The sequence below is a fragment of the Falco biarmicus genome, chromosome 10 (genome assembly GCF_023638135.1).
Source record: "Falco biarmicus isolate bFalBia1 chromosome 10, bFalBia1.pri, whole genome shotgun sequence".
NCBI lineage: Eukaryota > Metazoa > Chordata > Aves > Falconiformes > Falconidae > Falco > Falco biarmicus.
Genome location: NC_079297.1, coordinates 29,710,882 through 29,733,804, shown reverse-complemented (window position 1 = coordinate 29,733,804; position 22,923 = coordinate 29,710,882). Strand labels below are relative to the sequence as shown.

The window sequence follows — 22,923 nt, the reverse complement described above, 5'->3', positions numbered from 1 at the left end:
ATCATTATCAGAGCCCCAGCGTGTAGAGTGGCCTTACAAGACGGCGCAGGCGAGGGGAATGCCAGCTGCTTTTACAACAGAAGTCACTGGTTTATGAACCAGCGTGCCTCCTGGAATTGGAGGGACTAGGCTAGAAGGATACATCTAAGAGTGCTCCACACATATTCACATCTGATGTTACTACATGCAATAATAAGCCTTATTCTCAAGGGTGTTAAGCACCCATGCTCAATTTGAAATCATTGAGACCTGAAAAAAGCAAGCAACTCCAGATTATGTTTATAAAGTATGTAAAATACAGAGACTGGAAAAATTAAAGTTTTAAATATTCAACTGCCTAGAAAAATGCATAACCCTATCTTTTCCCTCATGACTTCTGAAACACATCAAATCCTTCAAGCCTTTACAGATCCTACATGCATATCAGAAAAGAGGTTAAGACATCCAGATACAGATTTAGCTGTTTACAGTCTAACGAATACTTACTCAATGCAAATATTAAAATTACTCGAAGTGATGCCCAAGCTTTAATGCCTCTTAAATATATCAGTTTCTTCACATGACTACCTCAAACTAAGCTTTTCAAAGTGGTACAAGCACTCAGAAACCCATTCCCTGTAAACTGCTCCCAGTTCCTCCCCATCTTCCATGCAGAAATGTTCCAACACAGGCCGCCTATCTAACCCCATGGGAGTGCAGACCAGGGGTAATGAGGAAAGCCTGTTCAGAAGTTTACAGCACTTACCAGGGCCCAATCTAGCATAACAAACAGACTTGGTGTTAGGTTCAACTATAGTAACATTAATTTTAGTGACTTTATATCGACACAGAAACCATCCCACGGAAATCCATAGGACTGTGCATGAAATTAGGATGACACAAATGAATCCCCTCTAAGAAAAAACAAACAAACCAAAATGAACAATAAAAAACCAACACAAAACAAAACAAAAAAAACCTAAAACCAAAGAAACACCTCTAAGAGTTCAAACTTTTCCTGTCATCTGTTTAAATTAAATCAAAAAAATTCATGAGCTTCATTTCACAAAACTAGAAATGGCACAGTCCCACCTGACACATGCAAAATACCCAGTTGAAACAACATCTGAAGATTTGCAAATAATGGCATTAAATCAGAATTCCAGTGGCTGGCTTTGCTTTTTTTTCAGAAACCTGATTGTTTTTCTCCACGTGAACAAAAGAACCAATTGCCTCTAGTAGACTTCATTTCTGAAGCCGCTGTCTTTGTTTGTCTTCAATACGCATTAAAAACCCAGTCTTGAGGCTCATGCAGCTGTTTTAAAGAAAAAAAAAATACGTGAAAGCTTTTCTGATGCAAAAGCAAGAAGAAAGGGGGGGGGGGGGGAGGGAGAAGAGAGGGGCCCACAAGGAATCAGGATTAACAGTTACAAAGACATTGAAGGGCTCTTCCCCTCTTTTCAACAATTAGCCTTTCAGCGTTTGCTCCTATAGACAAATGCTGCAGTACCACAGTGGCTGAGAAGGTGAACCTCATAAAGGAGGTCATGATCCACCAATTCACCATTTCCTTAAGAATGATGCCTTGACTTTATAAGGAAAATCACCAACAACTGATGCAAATTGATTCTGAAGTGGCATCCTTTAAGTTATTGTGTTTTAGCGGTTCACAGATTTAGGTCACATGAGATGGTTACACAACCCAAGGATTTATGTCTTAGATCTATGATTGTCAGAGCAAGAACATCAGCAGAAAAATAGCACCTTTTCTCCCATTTGTTAATTAATTTCTTCTTGCCAGATTTTTATGAAATTCTAAAAATAAAAAAAGCAACATGCAGTTCTCTGTGTGTAACACAACTATTAATTGTAACAACTGCAAAGAAAGGCAACGCTTTGCTTTTCTCTTCGAATATCTCTCATACTTTTACAATACTAGTATAATTTTGTCTGAAACGTTAAGATTTTATTTGCATTCCCTTACCTAAGGGGACAAAACCTGATGAATGCTGAGCAATGAAATGCATCAACACTTCCCACACGAGGTAAAGGTGCTCAGCATTTACATCAGAGCACTGCCTATACCAGTGCTGCTCACGCTTGCTGTTCTCTGAAGTGACAGCTGTTTGGATGAATCCACTTGCGACTACCGTGCAAGCAAGGGCATGCTCACATCTTCTTTTATGCAGCAGTTTCAGGGAATGGTACTTTTCATTGTCTCCTTCCATCTCTCAAAGGATTCATGTATCCAACACAAAAAAATATCAAATAGAACAGGCAAGGTGTACTGTCAACTGATGTTGAATTGTGATACTGATGTGATCAGGGTATGACAGTTTTAAGCAATGGAAAAGCAGCTAAACTGCTTGTTTCTCCCTCAGTGAGAGTAAGGCAAAAGCGTCTCAATAGATACCAACTTCTCTTTCAGTATGGAGGTTTCTGGTAAATCAGTTTCTGATAAGAAATTGCTAGTACCTGAACAGTTTGGTCTTTGGCTGTTAGATCTGTCTAAAGCCTAGCTCACACTGGAGAAGGAATACTCGTAGCCTGGTTAATGAACGAAACTGCATTCTCCCCAAGACAAATCTCTGGAAGAAGCGTGTAGCGTATTTCCAGCATCCTCAGATGGTTGATCCAGTCTTAAAGCACTGTCATTCAAATAAGGATGTTTTTTACCAGAAGATCTACTTCAGTATGGAAAGGTCACACTCCTGCTACGAGAGTCCAGTTCTCTGGGAAGGTCAATGAAGGTTTCATTTTGCTATATGCATTTCCTGTGATATACATTAGTAGAGACCTACTGCTGGTTGCTCCTTGGAAGCCATTCACAAGACTTCATGGAATTAATCAACATCAGCCAGTGTTAAACACGCTTACTCATTGATACAGAGCTCACACAAAACAAGGTAGACAAATGCAACACTTGAACATCTAAAGCATCAGCAAAACCCAGGCAGAACTGTATGTTGAATAAACTGGAAATAAAACACACCACTACCACTCAGAATTAACAGTTAATTCCCTTTTAGCATCAATAGCTGTTTAAAGAAGAGCAGACACACACATGTAACCATTCAGCATATTAAGAATGATGAAATATCTTGAAAATCACATCTAATCTGTTCCTGGTGCCTTTCTGGAGCTTTTTTTTCCTGTGCTGTGCCCCACTGCAAATAGTACGAGTTAACATGGGAACATCAAGAAGAATACCACCTCACCGACAGCATGAAACCGAATGAAGTTTAGCTTACTGCTGCAACTGCAGGCCAGTCACTCAAGACAAAATCTGTCAGAGCAGGAGCTGGACTTTCCTTCTTACACTGCTCAGCTACAACTAATATTTCAGAGTGCTGTGCCTGCAGAAGTCTACCACAGGAAGGGGAGCAGTACAAGACTATCTGAATCTATAAAACCGTATCTAACCCAGCCATACTCCAAGTATCTTGTTTTAAAAAGTGTATTTGAAAACAATGAACTGAAACCTGCACTTCACTCACTATCTGGATCACAGGAGACGTATAAATCCCTGGACTTCGTTCCTTCACTACTTCCTGCTCCTCTGGTCAGACTGAGCAAAATCCCTTTACCAAATTTCTCTGCCTGTCCAAAGACCACATCTGCCACCTGCACTGAATCCACCTGCTAACCTGGTATCTCTTGCTATGGAGTCACTTTCTCCCCAGACTCATTAGCATGTCTAGATGAGCAGGGCCCCAATCCTACCCAGAAGTTCCCAGCAGCTGTGCAAAACAATCAGATGAAAACCAAAGAAACCCCCCCGACTCTCCCACACCCCCCTGAGCTAGCTTCTTCTTCTTCTTCTTCCAAACTGCTCCCACTCCATTCTCCTCTCCCCAGTGTACTCCTTTGCTCCTTCTGACTGGCAGCCACAGCAGCAGCTGCCTGGTGCTGCCTTCACCACACACACATGGGGACAATCGGCTTTTTCTAAGGAAATGAGGCGTACCTAACAACACTGCCTCTAGGCGTACTCTTATGCCCCCTCAGCAACCAGTGAACTTTCTGTCCAAGTTCCAGCAATCCGACAAAGGATGCGGAGAGGTTTCAAAGATACTAAGTTTCCGTACATTTAATGTAAATAAGCGAGGAACTTGCCGGTGGAGTACAGTTCGTCTTAGCACCCCTGCAAGTAAAAGGCTACGGTGCAAGTTCCATCTCCTGTTAGATCACAGCAGATCTACACAAGGATATGGTCTGAATACTCCAGCTGAAGAAAGGAAGATTCATTTAGTGATTGCACGAGCAAATCAAACCGTAAGGATGAGACCCACAGGGAATCACATCTTACTAGTTCCACTGCTCACAGCAGCACCTGTTAAGATGTCCAGAGCAAACTGTGACACCAATTCAGCGACAGAAGAGGCCTGACTTTTACAAGTTGCTCTTTAAAACATTTTTCTTTGTATGCTCAGTGTCTCAGCTTTAACCATGGACAGGCTATTTATGCGCACCATACCAAAGGGTTTTCCAGGCATTCTCCAAAAGACCCCTTTCTCCCTGAACTAGCACAGAAACGTGTGTGAGCTTCTCATTTGTAATGAGACATGAAGCTGGCTCTGCAGCTACCTAAAAAAAAATAAATAAAAATTATGCCTCTTTGTTGTTCCAGTTCCTAACTGTAACTCACATTGCTTTCTCTACCTGTAGTATTGTTACCTTACTCATTGCTATTTTTTCCAGATGAGATAATACTGGCTCAAAAGCCGTACTGTGCTCTGTATGATGAACTGAGACAGTTTTTCAAAGCCTTCCTTCAGTATCCAACACAACAGCTTGTAAACAACCATGCAGGCTCATCTCGGTGAACTCTCCAAAGTTTTTCAGATTTACTACAATGTTACCAAAAAAAAAGAAAAGAAAACTTACCACTTTTTCCAACAGGATTCCTGAGTAATTCCCTAGTCTGCTCCCTTCCACAGATGTTTTAAACACCACTAATTCATTTTTCTATTCTATGAATCCAAGCTTTTCCAGAGCTAGCAAAACTAGATTGGAAAATCTATTCTTAGACCAAATGGGTTGCTGCTGGAAGATGTACTAATTCAATCTGACAAGCATTTTAAAGGCTTGCTGATTCACAAAACCACCTACATGCTGCCTACCCTATGCAGCCTGAATTGGCGGTCATGCTTGTTAGGTCCCTGTTAAGATAACATCTGACCCCTCTCCTTAACTTTTGTGCTTTGGAAGTATTTATTACAAGCTGCATTATGGTGGTGCCCTCCAGTGCCACAATAATTAAGATTTTTCTCAGCACTGGCCTATAAAACCCCTATTCTTCATGAATTTGAAACTCTATCGCAAAGATTCTCTGGGACTCAGAGCTTAATCAGCAAAGAGAATGTGACTGTATCAAATCATGCTCAGCCTTGTCTTTGGAACAAGAGAGAGATGAAAAGTTCACAACTTCCAAAACAGTGCTGCACTGAATATTAAACGTAGTCTTAAAAATAACACTGGTGACATCACGGCCATCGGTGCCTGATGCTATTCCCACATTTTCTACCTTTGAGCTTATTGTAGGCTGTGCATCAACTATAACGACGTGCAATGCACTGAGCCCTTGTTCTCACTCTGTAACACAGCTGTTGCCCACCACAAATACACAGAAGGGCACACTTCAGTAGCACAAATAGTAACCCTATCCTCACACGCAGCCTGCCTCTCTCCTGGACAAGCACCCCGTGATCTCCCCAAGCTCACCAGACCTGAGGAAAACAGTAAAACACATGTGATGGTTTGTTCCTAATTTACATTTACTTACCACATCTGCTACCCACATGCATCTGTCCCACGCCACAAGACTGCTGTGGCTCTGATAGCTTGAGAGGCTTTCTGGCCACTTCGTGGTCCACGTCAGAGACGCGAATGCGGAACTGGTCCCTGCTGACTGTCTTCCGTAAGGTTCGAATAGTTTTACGGAATCTCTTCTCAGTCTTTTTCCGAGCACAGCGTACATCACATGTGTCTGAAAAGTATCAAGGGTGAAAGGTGCTATAAGTGACCACGCACAAAAATGCACTCAAATCAAAAGACCAATCAACGAAAATCACCGAGAAAGCAACTTCTGTGAACAAGTCTGAAATCCTTAAGGACACACCAGGCTAGAAGAAAATTAATCAGATCACAAGACTTGAATCTCTGTGCAGTTCTTTCAAACTATCCCCATCCCTCAGTCTTTCTGAAGCAGTAAAATTCATTTTCAAAACAGGAGATACTTTTTCTTATTATTTTGCATACAGATAGAAATGAAAAAACAGAGAAATTAAGGAGCAAACAGCAAGAAGCTTCAAATCGCACCTGGGATTACTTTCCAACCAACCTGTTACCTCCTTTCGGCTTGTTTCAAGCTCAAAGTCCGCAGTGATAAAAATTTCTCTAGTCGCTGTCAGTCTACTGAGGGCTCCGTGAACTTTCTTGCCAGAGTTGCATGTTAGGTTTACATAGTGGAAGCTCTCCATTACTGAATTATGTCTCTCTGTATGAACAAAATTAAAGGAAGCAAAAGCTTGGCCAGCTCTGTTACTGAACATTCACGAGTGCTCAGCACACGTTGTCACGAAGGGTTAACTCCACATGCCAGTAAACAGTCTGGCCAGTTTCTCAGCTGGTACACCCCCCCACAGACTCAGACTCCAGTGCACCTACAGGCTGTCAGGCTGAGATTCGGGTACTGCAGCGGCTCTGGGGCACTATTCACAGCTAGGGTGAGAACCTGGCTGCAGCGCCCAGCCTGCTTCCCCAGGATTTGGCTAGCAAGTTCTAATGAATTGCCTTTGCACTATGCAAAGCATCTTAAAACCAAGCCAGTGTCTGCTCCAGGCAGGCTACTCCAGGGGAAAAAAAATTACACTCATATGAAGCGTGTGAAAAACATGTTAGCTTACTACATTAAGTAGTGGCTGCGTACACAGGACACTTGGAGACCTCTGTCAAGGTTTCAATGAGCAAATAAGATTCAGTTAAAAAAAACACCCAGAACAAGCTTTGGTAATGGAGCATGTAACTCTTCACTGAGCATCTTAGTGGTTTCTCACTGTTACTCTTCCAAGGACAAACAAATGGACATGCTGATTCACCATATTTTTTAGTGTCTTCTTCCCCCAGCTCTTTTTTTTTTTTTTTTTAACCGTACTCCTCCTCATTTTCTGCTGACTTTGTAAATGCCCAGGCTATACTTTCTGCGTTGTAACAGATGAAAGAGTTGACCTCAGTGTGTCTATCTGGGGCTGTTGAAGTACAAAAGGGAGACAAGAGAAAAGAGAAATAACCCTTTGGCAGTAGAGTCAGCATAGAAGGCCAGGAGATTCTTCACTGAGGCATCAGACAGTAAGGAGCAGGTGAGAAAGCACAGAAAGAATGGATAGAGAGAGAAAGGAAAAGAAGAAATCAAACACATGAAAAGAAGGTTGATTTTACTGGGAATTTATTGGCAGTGGTACAAACAAAAAAGGAGAAGGCCTTTCCTAGCAAGACTGTAAGGTTGTCACAGGGAAGTCCTGTGATCTGCAATAACTATTGCAATAATTGCGGCTGGGAAGGAGTGTGATTCATGAGGTCAGTGAAAAGCAGAAAGTCTGCAGTCCTATATGCTTTGCTTATGGTGTACTTCATATCTGGAAAACACTCAACAATCCCCTGAGTTATGGCTCTAACCTGCTTACCTGCATTTTTATATTCATACCTGGTATCATCTGTTCCAGACCTCCTTGAAACTTCTCAGTCTTTTTCAAACTACATTTTCCTTCATTTAATTTAAAGGTTACGCTTATCTTGATGGCTGAAGTATCTTCAGGAAGAAACAATGACATGTTATTTTAAAAAAGGAATAAAAAATTTAGATAACCCTAATGTCACATCATAATGATGACATTAAAAAAAATGCTGATATAAAGTGAAAAAGCAGTCATGACAGAAAACCTAGAGGTGTCACCTTCTCCTGCTGCGAAGCTGGTTCACAACTGGAATTAGAACCAAGTGTGACAGAATTTTATTTAAAAAAAGAAGAACGAGATCAAGTCCAGATCTGCTATTGTGTAAATCAAATAAAGATTAGTTGAAATCAAAGGAGATACTCCAAACCAGTTCAGAAAGTCTATATAAAATAGCATCTCTTATCTGTTTAGCTTTAAATGCTTTCTAAATTTTATGGTCCAACAGCTCAACATAAACATGCTGTATGTTGCCAACACTGTCTGGTTTGGACATCTAAAAAAAAGGCATGACCCTCCTGGCCTAGCTGTTTATTTCACTACTGATCTTTTTCTCTTTGATTTTTAAGTCTTAGTTTGAGTGATGATGATGCAGCAGTACAAGGGGATTTTCCTGCTGTAATCATGAACTGCAATCATAAAGAAGAAGGAAAACCAAAGACAGTAAAATGGAGAGGGAAACCAGAAAGCCAACAGAAACACCCTTATTTCACAGTTACCTAGTAAAAAAAAAAAATCAGTCAAATCATGCAACAGGAAATCTAGTGATTACCCAGCCAGCTGGATGCATTTGTATTCTGCTGCTTTTTCTTAAGCTGAGATGACCTGCCACAGGTGAGGGTGTAGGCATCTTGTGTTCCTAACAGACAGACCAGACAGACAGACAGTAAAGTCACAGGCACTATGCACAGACTGAAGACCCCTGTAGTACAAAAGACATTTTTCGTCTGTTGATCAGCATCATCACCTTCACCTTTTTCAACAACGTTGTTCATCCTATACTCCACATGAGGGCTTGTCTCTTCCTAAGCATTTTAAAGGGTTGAGGAAGAAAAGCAGCATCCATCCCATAAACACCGGCCAAGTCTGCAAGCTGTGTCCTGTGGGGTGGAGGGGCTGTGCAGGCAAAATCTCAGACCCCACGCAGGGCTGGAATGCCTTCACCCCATTCAGCAGCGGCTCTCAGGGCCAATTAAGGAATGGCCCAGGGAGCACAGAGAATTCTGCCCTGTCCTCCCCAGCTTCAAAAAGACAGTTGTCATGAGAAGGGAATCTGAGAGTAGAGTAGTTATAAAAGACAAGGAAATGGGGGTTTTCTTGGGACACTGGCAGGGATACAGCCCTTTATTATCTATAGTGAAAGAGGAAAGGTCCCTGTTGATTGTCTACTTCTTGGGGCTTCCATGAGAGTTAGGAGGTTTGGTACTTTTACACTCTCTACAGAACCATACGCTTGTTTTTGACTTACCAGAAAATGCTTGGACATCTGAAGAGCAGCTTAAGAAGCATCTATCACTCCCACCACTCTTACTGCAGTGCAGCAACACCTTGGGTGACATGTTATCAGGCAAGGGACCCTTTGTCTCTAAACAGGATAAAACAAATACTCACAGAAGTAAAACATCTACGTACACACTACCAATAAATCAGCATGCAGCTGCTTTCGTAGCTGGTACCTGACAGCACCCATGCAATTAATATGCTGTCTAGACAGAAAATCAAAGCAAAATAAAATCACTGAAAGATCACACTACACAAATATTTCCCTTTCAGGTAAAGCTATCATTAGCAAACCTCATGCAGAGAAACAAAAGGAAACAGAAGAATGAGCTAGATAAAAGCACAGGAAAGAAAGTATCAAAATCCCTCAAAGTATCTCCTGTTTTGGGGGTTTAGGGGTCTTTTTCGCTTGTTTTTACCAGTTTCAACAACATCAGTACCATCATGACCCACTAGTAAAGTAAAGCAGAATACTGGGAACGATGACTCACGCCACTTAACTGGACAGATCAAGACTTTGGGATTTGAGTATAACCACATGGCCATCAGACACATCAGGAGCAGAAATGTATTTATTAGGCACCTTACCAACACAATCCTTTTTATTCCAGTGTAATTTGTAGTTAGAGTGACACAGGCATTCGTAGTCTCCCAGCGTGTTCACACACAGCTGTTGGCAACCACCATTGTTGACACTACATTCATTAATATCTACAAAGGAAAGGTAAAAATACTTTTAAGAAGTTACTCTTGCCAAACTTCTGTACTCTAACTCCACTAGGTAAACACGTACACAAATACTGCTTAGTAGGGTTTGGAAAAGATCTTAGGAATGCTGGACACCCACCTTGAAATAGTTTTATTTTCACAGAAATCCTCTGATAAATGTCAAAACTGATTAAATGTTGTCAGAAGAGAGACGTTAGGTACATCCTTACACCACACTATTAAAAAAATCCAGCCTCAGCAATATGACAACAAACTACGTCAAAGAAAAGGAGACCAAATCAAGTCTGCATTGCACTGTGTGTCTGGTTCATTAATATTTCTAATTTGGAATAGAAACAGACAACATGAGCAGGATTCATACTGATCAGTCCTCCAAAGTGCTTAGATAGATACAACTACTCGGAACACCATGTGACTCCATGTGGGTAAATAACGCCATTGTATCACCACTGCCCCTTTTAACCAGTTCTCCAATTGTGGGGCCTTGCCCTGCCCAATAAATGCCATCAGGAGGAGAAACTCCTGGCAACACAACATACTGCCTTTGGTGCAAACTTGCACGCTGATGCAGAATATACCGTTCACCAGTGGTGTATCCCAGGGGTCAATACTGGGGCCAAGACTATTTATTCTCTTCATTAAACCTGGATGATGGGACAAGAGTTCACCCTCCACAAGTCTGTGTATGATACAAAACTGTGAGGAGTGGCCGACACACCAGATGGTTGTGCCACTTATTCAGAGGGACCTTGACTGGCTGGAGAAGTGGGCTGACAGGAACCTCATGAATTTCAACAAAGGGAAATGCAAAGTTCTATGTCTCTGCTTCTCAGATCTACCCTGTGACTGCTTTACTTGTCTCCAGTAGCTTTATGGCAATTCTTGTTATACATGAACCTAGAAAGCTGCCACCAAGAAATCTCTTGTGAATTCCAGAAAGTTTGTGCAACCGAGGGTACCCACTTCTACGTATACTTTTCTCAATGGTAATAAGAAGTTCTTGTCACTGCTGTCCCCAACCATTTGTTCCCCCCTCTAGACAGGTAACAATTTGGTAGAACACAACATGAAACAGATTACAAAACTGAGCTGACTTCAGGGGAAAGACACGCTACTAACAGAACTGAGACAGCAGGGGTAGCAGTGAGCAGCAGAGGAATAACGGAGAAAGAAGGGAACACCTCAAATTGGTACTGCTGCCTAACATAGCACAAAATCAGCCCAAATCTTTGGTTTTCGTTGACCTTTTGTCAGGACGCTGCATGCAATGGCAACTCATTATCTGCAGCACTTACTAACTTCTTCCATATAGGTCAGAAGGTGTAGACACAGTATCCCTATCAGCTTTGACACATCTTGTGATTGCCAGTAAATAAAGGCCTGCCTACGTTACAAGGATTAGCATCTTCTGCACAGAAGTATGTTACGAAGAGGCCAATTAGCAGCCAACAAAAAATTACAGTTCCTTTCCCCTGTTCCTTTCCTGGCGGCCACAAGAAATAGAATTAATGCAAAGGAATTCATGAGAAGAGACTTCTTTTAGCAAGTAGAACACATGAACAGTGTTACTCCCCACCCAGACACAGTGATGCTGCAGCCCTGTAATCTTCTTTGCAAAATTTCTAGAGGCAGAGGTTAGAACAGGTCAGGCTCACAGAGATGTCCTAAATGTTATCTCCAAGTTCAAGTGTGCTCCTTCTGCCTCAGAAAGAGGTCTTACTCAGAATTAAGTAGGCATATGGAGTCAGTAACGTCTTGCCTAGAGCTTACACAAAACAGATTTAATTCCACTTAATGTCCAGTTGTTCATGTTTCCTCATGTTAATTGTAGGAATCTGTCAAGGAAATATTTGCACTTGGCCTACACTGAGGTTCTGTGAACATCTTTCTCTCTTTCCTTGAACTTTTCTTACAGGAAAGGCATAAAAGATTTAAGAGTATTAATCTTGGCCAACATAAATCAGTAGTTCATCAGCTAAATTCCAATCTACGTCACATGAGGGTCTGACATATGTGCAAGGACAACCTGCAAAACCATAATTTTCTAAGTCATCCAGAGCTTCCTGTTCTTTAGGTCTTATACACTGACTTTTCATTGCAGTCAACGAGACTTCTGCATGTGAAAATTCTATCACATTATGGCTTTCATACCCAAGTGCAAAATGCAATGGTTTGTTCTAATAGTTGTAGGTGCTTTCTGGATGCAGAGTGGGAAGGGGAAATCATTTGAGCAATGACAGAAACAAGCAGGATTAGTTTCTGCTTTTGCTGTGTCTCCATATCATGGCAAAGAGTAAAATTTACTTGATACACCTAGTGCACATACATAGGCTTGTGTCCTTCACAGACACTCATTAGACCTGTGACAACGGCACTCTACCAGCATTGCCTGTAGTCTTTTTATAACTCACCTCCACAATGTGTGAAGCCATAGAGAGCGTATCCTTTGTTACAAGTACACTCAAAGGTGCCTGGATGATTGATGCACGTGTGGTCGCACGTCCGTTCAAAAGAGCATTCATCAATGTCTGCAAGTTTTAAAGGGATACATCAGTATCTTTTCAGCCTGATGAGGAAGCACTGGTGAACTAACAAAGTTAGGACACAGAGATGTGCGGATTTATGTAAACTAAGCAAATTCTTTTAAAGCAAATAATGTAACATAATGAAATGACAACTTTTAAAAGAACAATTAGTTTGCCAAACAAGATTTTTCTTGGCAAACAGAAAAAGTGCTACTACATTTTTAACAATTATGTTTAAAAATCTTTCTCTTCTATGGAAGAAAAAAAAAATGCTGACAAAACTTTCATTTCATTAGGAAAAGTCTACGTAAGGTCTGAAGAAATAGGTTTACAAAAGAAAGTATTAGCTTTGTTTTTTCCTATAAATGGAAGCACAGTTTCAACTCTACATGAATATGCAGTGCCTGATTTAAGTCTGCTGACAATCATCATGTTCTCCGAGACACATCTGAAGACAGATGACTGGAATAATTATACTGTATATTTAGGCTTCAGTGTCTGCCTCTAAAAGCTGCTGAGATACCTGTTCTCTCCACTGAAAGTTTTCCTTGGCATTACAATCACTTTGCATCCACCTTCTTTGTAAAGCATAGCGTAACAGCCTAATCATGATCTCAGTGAATTGCATGGTAAAATAGTAACATTCCCATCACCTTCTAAGACGCTGAACGTTTATTATATCATCAAAAGCATCTAAAACTTTGATGCTAGTACATTATGCATGATATGTAAGAATGTTGCAAGTTACAAAAAAGTTCACAACATCATCACTGACACTTTTTTTACATCACTCTTTTCTTGGGCTTTGGCATGCTTCAAGATACCACTTTTGAAACAATCTAGGGAAAGCAAAAGAAGTCACAGGGACAAAAGGGAGATGCAAGTCTTTAAATTCGTAAACAGATTCCCTTAAAAAAAACCCAAAATCAAAACCAGCCAAACAAACCACAAACTACCTTGAAAATCTTACATTTTTATAATAAGTTTGTCCCATATAAATAGTTGTCCTCCTTTGTCAGATTTCAAAAGGACAAGAATGCACCAAAAACCCAGGTGAAAATTATTTTCTGTTGGTCAGTTCAGCTTTCTGAAATTCATCATTAATGTCAGCTGGTTGTCTAGGAAATGTAATTCTTCACCTCCCCAGCTGGCTATACATTGTTACATACTGTAGCTTTTCCAAAACCACAGACCATTTTGATCTTTGTATTTTAATATATTTAAGCATCTTAAACAGGATTGCTAAACTCTATACATACAAACCATTATACAGAAAAGCAAATAGGCTTTGCAAGACCACAGGAGAAATCCATGCCATCCCAAAAGTCAAATGCTCTATGATGTTTTAGGGAATATTGATTCCAGACTGTCTACAGGCCTATAATATCATAGACCATGAGTTACATCTTTTTTTTCTTTAAATAAGGAACTCATGGCATCTAAATGTCTCGTTCACTGCAATGGTGAACTAGTCAGTAAGATGGACAGAGAGATACTGTCTATTTTTGCCTGTAAATTATTTCAAGATAATTAACAGAAGAGGGGGAAGCATTATCCTCATAAAAAGCTTTTTAATATGATGCTATCTCTGTCGCTTCCAGATAATAGTTCACGGTGCCATTGAACATACCTCCTACAACAGTATCAAGCCAACTGTATAAACTCAACAGCTGTTTCAGAAAAAAAAAATCCACAAAATTGAGGCATGGAAATTATTCTGGAGTCCATTATCACTTCATCATTGTAGTAGATGTCCAAACCACCCTGATTTGTTCTACTTCTATTGCCTCTCCACTGCACATACCTTGACAAGACTTCTCATCTGTTAACAATTTAAATCCTCTTCTGCAGCTGCAATCAAAACTGCCAACAGTGTTTTTACAGAAATGATCACAGCCTCCATTACTGGACTGGCATTCATCAATATCTGTAACAAAAAAAGTACTTCAGCAAATAAACGCGGTACTTTCTACATACTTCCACTGCCAGATACAGAAAACAGTCACGTCCAATCGGTTAGAGAAGCCCAGAAACAAAATCTAGCGAGACTACTACAGATTGTAAGGAAGATCAGATCCAGCTTTTAAGAATGATCTGGCCCACTCAGCCCCATGGCAGTGTTATTTGCTTTCATTTAACATATTGCTGTCGGATACATTTGAGTACAGGTATGCACAAAAGACCATTTCTCCAAGTTCTGTTCGGAAACACTTTTGACTTAAATGCTCTCTAACAGGTTTTAGCTTTTTAAACACTCTGTTTCCTCTTCCTAAGCCCTGCAGAAATCTCAGACAGAGGAGACCTCCTGTTCTTTTCATGCCAGTATTAGAATGAGTTCTTTATCTAATATTAATTGACTCAGGCATGGGGATTCCATTATTTTTGCCTAGCACAAACATGTTAACATCCAATTACTGGAAAAAACATATAACCTAAATGTCCCGCCGCTCCCTTCCAGTACTCTCATTATTGCTGCTTGGACGAGCGTAAGTAATTCCACTCACACATCCCTGTTTACACACTGATATATACTTATAAACCCAGCTGACTGCTGTTAAAATAGCAGACTATAGGTCTGTATGCCTGTAAGAACCTACAGCCCTACCCCTCCCAATACCAACCTCTGCTTTACTACAGACCTGTATTACCTCCTACGAAGTCTCACGTATGAAAAATGAGGCTACCTTGGCAGGAGGGGTGGAAGCGGCAAGAGGAAGAACAGAACAGCAGAGACTGTCTGAACATGATGCACCTGATGCAATGGAAACCATGCGCCTACCCCTAGCTGCAGTCCTTGCCTAGGTCAGATTACACATACCAGCTTTCCTCTGGACACCAGATGACCTTCACTTGGAGATGACTATCTTACAGCAAGGTGTTGGTACGTATGTGTCCTTAAGTACAAAACTCACCTTTACATGTCTTCCCATCAAACTGGAGCGTGAACCCAACAGGACAGCTGCAGTGAACCCCGGTCGATGTATCTTTACACGTACGGTCACAGCCACCGTTATTTACTGCACATGTTTCTAGCCAACAAGATAAAGTTTGCTCAGGGATATTATAACGGTAATAAGAAACATCACGCGATACAAGGCGCAGTTCCAAGCACACTGCTGTTCAACCACATTTACTCTGTATACATGAGCAACTACTAAATACATGTGTTGGCAAAATCCCTGCCTCTACTACATCCAGTTTTTTGCAGACACTCTACAAACTAAGATACTGTCTCTGGATATTCTGTCCTTAAACACAGATTCCCGTTCCTTGATGATTAATTTGTTCCTGCCACTCTGTCTCCTTATGCCTACACTCAACCCTGGCTGATCCTCTGACACTTCCTACCAATGCTCAGACACCTGGTTACAATCAACACTACCAACCCAGTTTTCTAAAATCCCTCCCAACACAACTTCCCATGCTACCTGTGCTCCCAGTCATGGTGGATTACACCACACTGAGTGTTCCTTCAGGCTTGTAACCCAGGTGCCATCTCAGTCTAACATTCCTGTAACTTCCCTCAATGCAAACTGTGCCTAGATCTCACCAAATCTTTCCAGCAAACACCCCTAAAATACAGTTCTTCACATCCAGCTAAACAAAAATAACTCACTCTCTGGCATCCATCCTCTTGTAGTCAGTCTAACCACCTTTTTACTGGCTGGACAAATGCAATTTTATCTAGCACATACCGATTCAGACAGCTGCAAAGATAATTTTCTATGTCTGCTTTTCAAAATCCTCTCTTTCTAGCTCTGTCTCCTGGTTTTCTGCAGCATCAAGCATACGCTACTTATTCTCAGGTTTTAAGACCTTTACTGATTTATTCCCTCCCAGTCTCTCTCACATTCAACATTGGGAGGCTGTGTCCAACCTCTATGTGAAGACAGAGTGCCTCTTCTTTCTTCCTCTTTGCACAGAAATGCCATTTTTTGGAAAATGAGGCTATTCATTTAGATGTCTAAATACGGACCCAGGAGCTCAGAGCTAGCCCTATACCTTGGGTATTTTCTTCCTCAGCCTCCGTGCCACCTCTGTGGCAATGTCAATACGCACAGTAAATCACCCTTATTGCCTGGAGTAAGGGCTGGTGAGAGGTGGACATCCACTGACCCAGCTGCCCCGAGACCACAGGGACTGGTTCTCATGCCTGTGCCTCCCCAGTAGTGACAGACCCTCAGAGGCTGGCATTCTGGGCCAGATGTGAACACCTCTAGGAAGAAGAAGATGGCCTTGTATCCTAATATGGCTTCCTAGATGCAATCCACCACTAGACCCAATCCTCTTCCATGTACAAGTACACTTTCAACTGAAGAGAAGCAGGTAAAACACCGCTTCCTCCAAAATCACTTGGCTAAAACTGTAGCACAGAAGGGATTGTACTGCATTCCCATGATGAATTAGAACTGCGGAAACACAGACTACTTCAAGGGCAACTTCCTGACACCTCCTACTGACCATCACAAACAATGTACATAGTTTCTTACACATTACGGAATAATATTATTTCCTTAAAAGGGAGTGGAGCATCTCAGGCAGAATTCAGCCCAGAGCTACGATGGTTATAATAAAAAAAAAAAAAACAAACCCAAATCTTCAATCTAAAAGGTTTCATCACAAAGCAAAATAATTGGGAATAAGCACTTTTACCCATAAGCAACCGTCGCTTCACCCTCTTGTCCACATCGGCTCCTGCTGTAGTGTTTCCCTCAGAAATTTCAACAGCAGCCTCTTCCCTCTCTGTAAAGAGCATGAAAAAAAGCAAATGAGTAAGTGTGCCCTGACCAGAAGCTTCATCTGATATCCAGTATGCACACACATGCAAACAGCTGCATCGCATGCTGAATTATCAGTTGGAACTAACTAGGCAGAAATATTTTTTTTTAAAAAAGTAATAATGAAAATAACTAAGACCCTTCAGTCAAAACCATGAGAATCCTTTGCTTTTGTTGCTTCCTTGCAACTCATGTTTGCTTCAGTATTCTTAATAAAACAGAAGATGTGCTGCAGATGTAGTGAACAGCAACAAGCTGAAAGAATTACCTGAACTGTCATGAACTGTTCTGTTAAGAGCACACTGTCATCATCTATCATGGACTAATACAAGCACCAGCCACTTATGCTTGATCATTTCTTTACAATCAATAAAAACCAAACTCTTCCAGAGTCTGAAAGGGTTTGTAAATTTTAAGTGCCTTCTTTACTGGACAACTGCCTTGCAAAAATTGTACTTTAATTGAATTCAGAGTTCTGGTTTTAACAGCTGTACGGCTTGGATACACTCGCTGGCTTATGCTATACAAGAAACTGAACCTAAAATATCCTAGAGGGAAGGGAATCTTCTTTGGTTAGTGACAGGCCTTGTGTTTCAGAGGGACCAGGTGTAGTTACGGGCTGTGCTAGTATTAGGTAGCTACTTATACAGGGAAGCATAAGTAGCCTGGACCCAACCAATTCACTTGTGCACTAGCAGGCTTCCTTTTTGGATCCCTTGACATTTTCCAGAAATACTATTATGAGGAGCATTAATCATACACATACAGCAATGCCACACCACTCTAGAGTCAGTCATCAACAGAAAACTACTTCCCTCCACTGTATACTGACCCAGGCAGGTTTTCCCATCCGTATGTATGATGTACTTGGGGTGACATCCACAAATAGGCCCATTATCAGCATCATCACATGTATGTTGACAGCCACCATTTCCATGATTACATGTCACTAGAAAGAAAACATATGTTACACCTCCCAAGTACTTCCAGCACCTTCGAAAGACAGTGTGTAATTTTGTCTCCATGTGACCATCCAATACACCTTCCCAACACGCCCCTTGCCCGAAGAACTCTGTTGAGACCGAAATGCTGCACAGCTCTCCTGCGGAGCTGAACTCCCTACCGCTAGGAATGATGGTGCAAGTCCTGAACTACAGATACTGCAGCAACCAACAGACTGCTGTGGTAGCGTCCAGCAAAGCCACTGATTCTAGTTTAATTCAAATGCACACAATTTAGGCATGTCATCCCAGTTTAGCTGTAACATACCAAATCCCATATCACTGCAAACAGAACACTATTTGTTCACTTTGGGAAACCATAAGCATATGCAGAATGTTGCATACAAATACAGCTCCTCTGGTTCTTGGACAGTTCAAATCCTGGTCGGCATTCACAGGCAACTCCTCCTTTGGGTGTTTCTCTGCAGATGTGGGCACAGCCATGATCTTTATTCATGCAGCTCATGCCTTCTGCAAAACAGGACAAGTGCAAGAGCATCAGCATCCTCAGTATCTCTGAATGCAGGCAACAGTCAAATAAAGTCAGTTCAACACACGCAGAGACAACAGCCTGCTACTTCTGGGAAGACTCTGTAGCGTTAGAACAAGAAGTATAAGCTTACAGACAGGAAAGGCAGGTAGTCCAGTCCTGCAAAGTTAACGGTCCCAAGGTTTCTCCATCTGTGATCTTTTCTGTGCCCATATTCTTTGACTGCAAGGTCAAAAAGCAACATCCCTAGATTTGTGCAGCATCTGCATTCTCATCCAATGCTCTCAACTTCATACCAGTGTTTATAAAACCTCATTTCTTTCATTGAAATTGCAAGGTGGCTGATATCTGGCAAGATCAAAGCCTAAAATGAAGTTCTTATCTCTCTGCTTAAAAGAGCAGCCACCAGCCACAGGAATGCCTAGGCCAACAGTCACGAAAGTCATCCCTATTTCAATTACTGGCCTACAAAGCAGATTCCCAAAGTCATAAGTACCTCAGCAGTGACCAAGCAGTGACCGGGTAGACATGCAGATTGTACGTATGCCGTGTGTCAATTCTCTTTTGTAACTGTTTTGTTTTGATTTTTTTTCTGATTTCAATAAATACCTCCCAAAATAAGTCCACTGGGGATTATCACAGCGTTCTATATTTCTACACAACTTCCTGGCTGGACAGAATTTAAAACTGGCCAGTGCCTGTTTTAACCAAATGAAAAAGCAATGTGACACTAGAGACTTCCTTCTTTTTGGTGCACCTCCTAAAAACATCCTATCATTTTTCTCTCTAACAGTTACAACTTGCTCATGCACCAGCACTCAACAACTGCCCGAGTGTCTTGTCTGGCTTGTGCAAGAAGTTAAAGTAAATTAAACAGGGAGAAATTATTCCCAGAGTTACTGTAAAAACTTCTTTCACCTGGCCCCACCGTTCAGCCAAATCAATGCCTTTGCCATTGGCAAGATGGTGACGCATTGTATACACACAAGTTAAAACTACACAGCTGCGGGCTGAGTTATCAAATGGGTTCATTAGACCAAATTAAAAGAATATTTTTTCTTCTATACACCATAGATTTTTTGCTGAAATATTCTATAGTGCTACAAAACTGGGAGAGAAGACAACTGAATGCTCTCCTCAGGTATACGGAGAACACACCTTTGCCATCAAATTCTCTGCCTTGGTGCACTTGGCTTTTGTAAGACATGTTACACCAAAATGCTCTTTCTCCTTGGTGAGAACATCTCATCTGAGAAGACTAAGTGGGGCACTTTGGCTGCAAGGGCTTAATCCACATTACCTCAGTGGACTTCTGCAGAGTTGAACAGATGCACCACCAGAGAGAGAACGAAAAGGGTGACCATGCTGCTGAAAAGGGTGACCATGCTGCTGAAAAGGGGCTGTGTGAACACCCTACATATTTGTCATGCTTACACAGCCTTTTTTGCAGCCTTATTACCAAATTAAGCAAACCCACTGTGCTGGCAAGCCGAGGTCAGCTTTTTCTCCATTATTCCACTGCACTTCCATGAGGTCCTTGCTCTGCACACGACTATTCCTGCTATCTGAAGCACAAGCTACAGTACCCTTTCTCTATTAAGACAGCCTTCAGCCACAAAAGAATGGATATTGCAGAGCCTAGATTATTCTGCTCTACTGGCTTTTTGATTCCTTTCCCACAGTGAGGACTCCAGAAGTCTAGCAAGACAATGACACCTCAAATCCTGCAGCACAGACACAGCCCTAGGAGCCCACAGAAAGCTGTCATCCATTATTGTGCTGACGCTCAAGGAAGGGGACAACCCATCAGGCCACAAATTAGCTTCATTAACTCCAGTGTTTCTGTGACATTTCTGTTCTTAGCATGCAATATGATTTGGACTGTTAGCTCAGAGGTGTTAGAAAGCATTAAGAGAATTAGCAGCTTGGTTTCTGTTAAAGTTGCCCTTTCGTCTCTATCAAGCTCTGTTCAAGCACGTACTTTGGTAAAACAGACAAAAGGTTTGGTTGCTCCGTTCTGAGCAAGCAGAATTCAATCAGGTCTTCACAGAAAGCTAAAACTGCCCTTCCCAAACCAGGGCACTTTTTAATGACGATGTAACCATTGTGTAACAGGGCACATGACCAAACCCACCAAAATCTAGCTGACCCAAAAGACAGTGCATAGAAGATACCTACATCCACACGTTCTAGCTTTTACTATGAACCTGCTGCTTGTTTCCAAATGTGGTAGAAGATTTCCATTCAGCACCATTTTATAAGGTTGTATTAAAGAAATGTCTGTAAAACCGCAGCTGCTGTGTGACTGCAGACTCCTTCATGGACAAAGTCTCCCAGGTCACATTGCTCCAGAGCTGTTGCAATGGCAGACCGTGGTCCAGAACCAAACAAATTTTGGTCAGATCCCACCACATGCTTCCCAGACACACAATTCCTCTTGCAGGAGGCCCTGACTGACTGACACACAAGTGTCTTGGCATGGATGAGTCTCTTGATCACCACATTCACAGCCAAGAGAGCAGAATCCAGTGCCTGGCTTAGCAGACCCCAAGCTGGTCAAGTCCCTTCTGATGACTGGACCTTCACAAAGTTACCCAGCAAACTTCAGTGAGCTCCGAGCACTCCTCGCACCGGCAAAATACAGGCAAAAAGCCAGCCCTGTACTTCCCTAACAGGTCATGTTAAATCAGTATCTTACATTATGATCTGCGTTTAAATCTTTGTCTTTTTTACACAGAAGATGTGGGGACATCACCATCCATCAGCTAAGAGCATTAAGGCTCCATTTAGGGAACATTCAAACAGGCGCTCAATAGGACAGAGGGAGAGGATACAACTGAACAAAGAATTACCAGAAATCCTCAGAGGCACCCTCTAAGAGCCAAATGGTGAGAAGATCAGCACAGCCAGCAGCACAGGACATCCCAGGAACGCTTTAGTCTTTTTTTCCACACTTTCTACACCCTTGTGTTAAGGCAACTTTTTCCAAAAACCTTTCTAGTTACCGCTGCTCTCCACAGTTGGAAGGCCTCTAAAAGCAACAGCTGAGATGGTCCCCTGTGTACAAGCTTTCAGTGCACACTGTGATGTCAAATGTGGCTTTCAACTTGCAGGTCCAATTCACTCCCATTGATTCAGCCCAACAAGTAGATAGCTATGACTGTGAAACACCACAAGGGAGAGTAGCAAGATTTATCATCCAAAGCAACAGCAGCCACAAGATGAACTACATATTTACTCATGAAAAACTGTTCTCCTTCAAATTTTTGTGTTCTGTGATATGGAGCAAGTTAAACTCAGAAACAGGCTACATGTGCACGGCTGCCCTGCCAGCTGCTGTAACAATCTCCCAAAGTAAATCCATTCTCCCACACACAGATGAAGAAGAGCTCATTCAGAGCAGACAGGCAAGGAAAAAAAAAGACTGTGCACAACTTCCCAAGGACACTCTGAGTTACCGTAGTGTAAAAGCAGGGGCTAGACAGAGCTAGCAAGCCCCTCAGAGCACCTCTGTGCTTCAGACCAACACAGTCATATCAGATGAAGCATCAACTTTATGAAACTCTCCTCTAATACCTACCTGACTTTGAGTCCCATGTCACAGTAGGTGACATGGAACCCAGAGAATAATTGCAGATAGACTTAGAAGGCCAGACAACTCGGGGTTCCCCCATTACACTGGTCATCAGGAGGAGCACAACAGCCCCAAACCTCTCTGTTTCTCCTATCTCCACTTGTTTTCTGTGTATGTAAAGACCAGTTTTGCAGACCACCAGGAAGGTCTGTCAAGTATTAATGTATGCACTCTTTTCATTGGCGTGGGAGACAGGGAAGGAAATGCTCCCTTATATTATAGATAAGAAGCAAAACTGAATGGATGGTCTAGACAGTAGGTGCCAAATGCTGTTTCGATCAATGCTGTGAGGTCTCAGAACTAACAGAGTATATACAGAGAGATGTATACACAAGACAGAGAACAGAAGACGTAGCGATGAGCAGAAAAGCAGAGAACAAAGTGAGTGGAAAGATAAAGCAATGAGATTTGGCTTACAACAGACCTGCCCACCCAAGAAAAAAAAAAAAAAGTGGGGAATCCCGAAAAAGTGGGGAATCCCGTGGAGTACTTCTTCACAGTAATGGTGGGGAGGGGAGAAGGAAACAGTCATAGCATAACAACTTGAAAAAATG

At 41.8% G+C, this 22,923-nt stretch overlaps 1 protein-coding gene across 1 annotated transcript in view; it reads right to left on the bottom strand.

Annotated features, from left to right (window-relative positions):
• Positions 1 to 22,923, bottom strand: part of SCUBE2 (signal peptide, CUB domain and EGF like domain containing 2) — a 41,710-nt gene that overhangs the window by 11,073 nt on the left and 7,714 nt on the right. Inside the window, exons 5-12 of the mRNA XM_056354803.1 lie at positions 18,591 to 18,716; positions 18,077 to 18,193; positions 17,120 to 17,209; positions 15,379 to 15,495; positions 14,271 to 14,393; positions 12,353 to 12,469; positions 9,801 to 9,923; positions 5,765 to 5,968 (exon numbers count right to left, since the gene is read on the bottom strand). Coding sequence (XP_056210778.1) covers positions 5,765 to 5,968; positions 9,801 to 9,923; positions 12,353 to 12,469; positions 14,271 to 14,393; positions 15,379 to 15,495; positions 17,120 to 17,209; positions 18,077 to 18,193; positions 18,591 to 18,716 — 1,017 coding nt within the window. The remainder of the gene's footprint in view (positions 1 to 5,764; positions 5,969 to 9,800; positions 9,924 to 12,352; positions 12,470 to 14,270; positions 14,394 to 15,378; positions 15,496 to 17,119; positions 17,210 to 18,076; positions 18,194 to 18,590; positions 18,717 to 22,923) is intronic.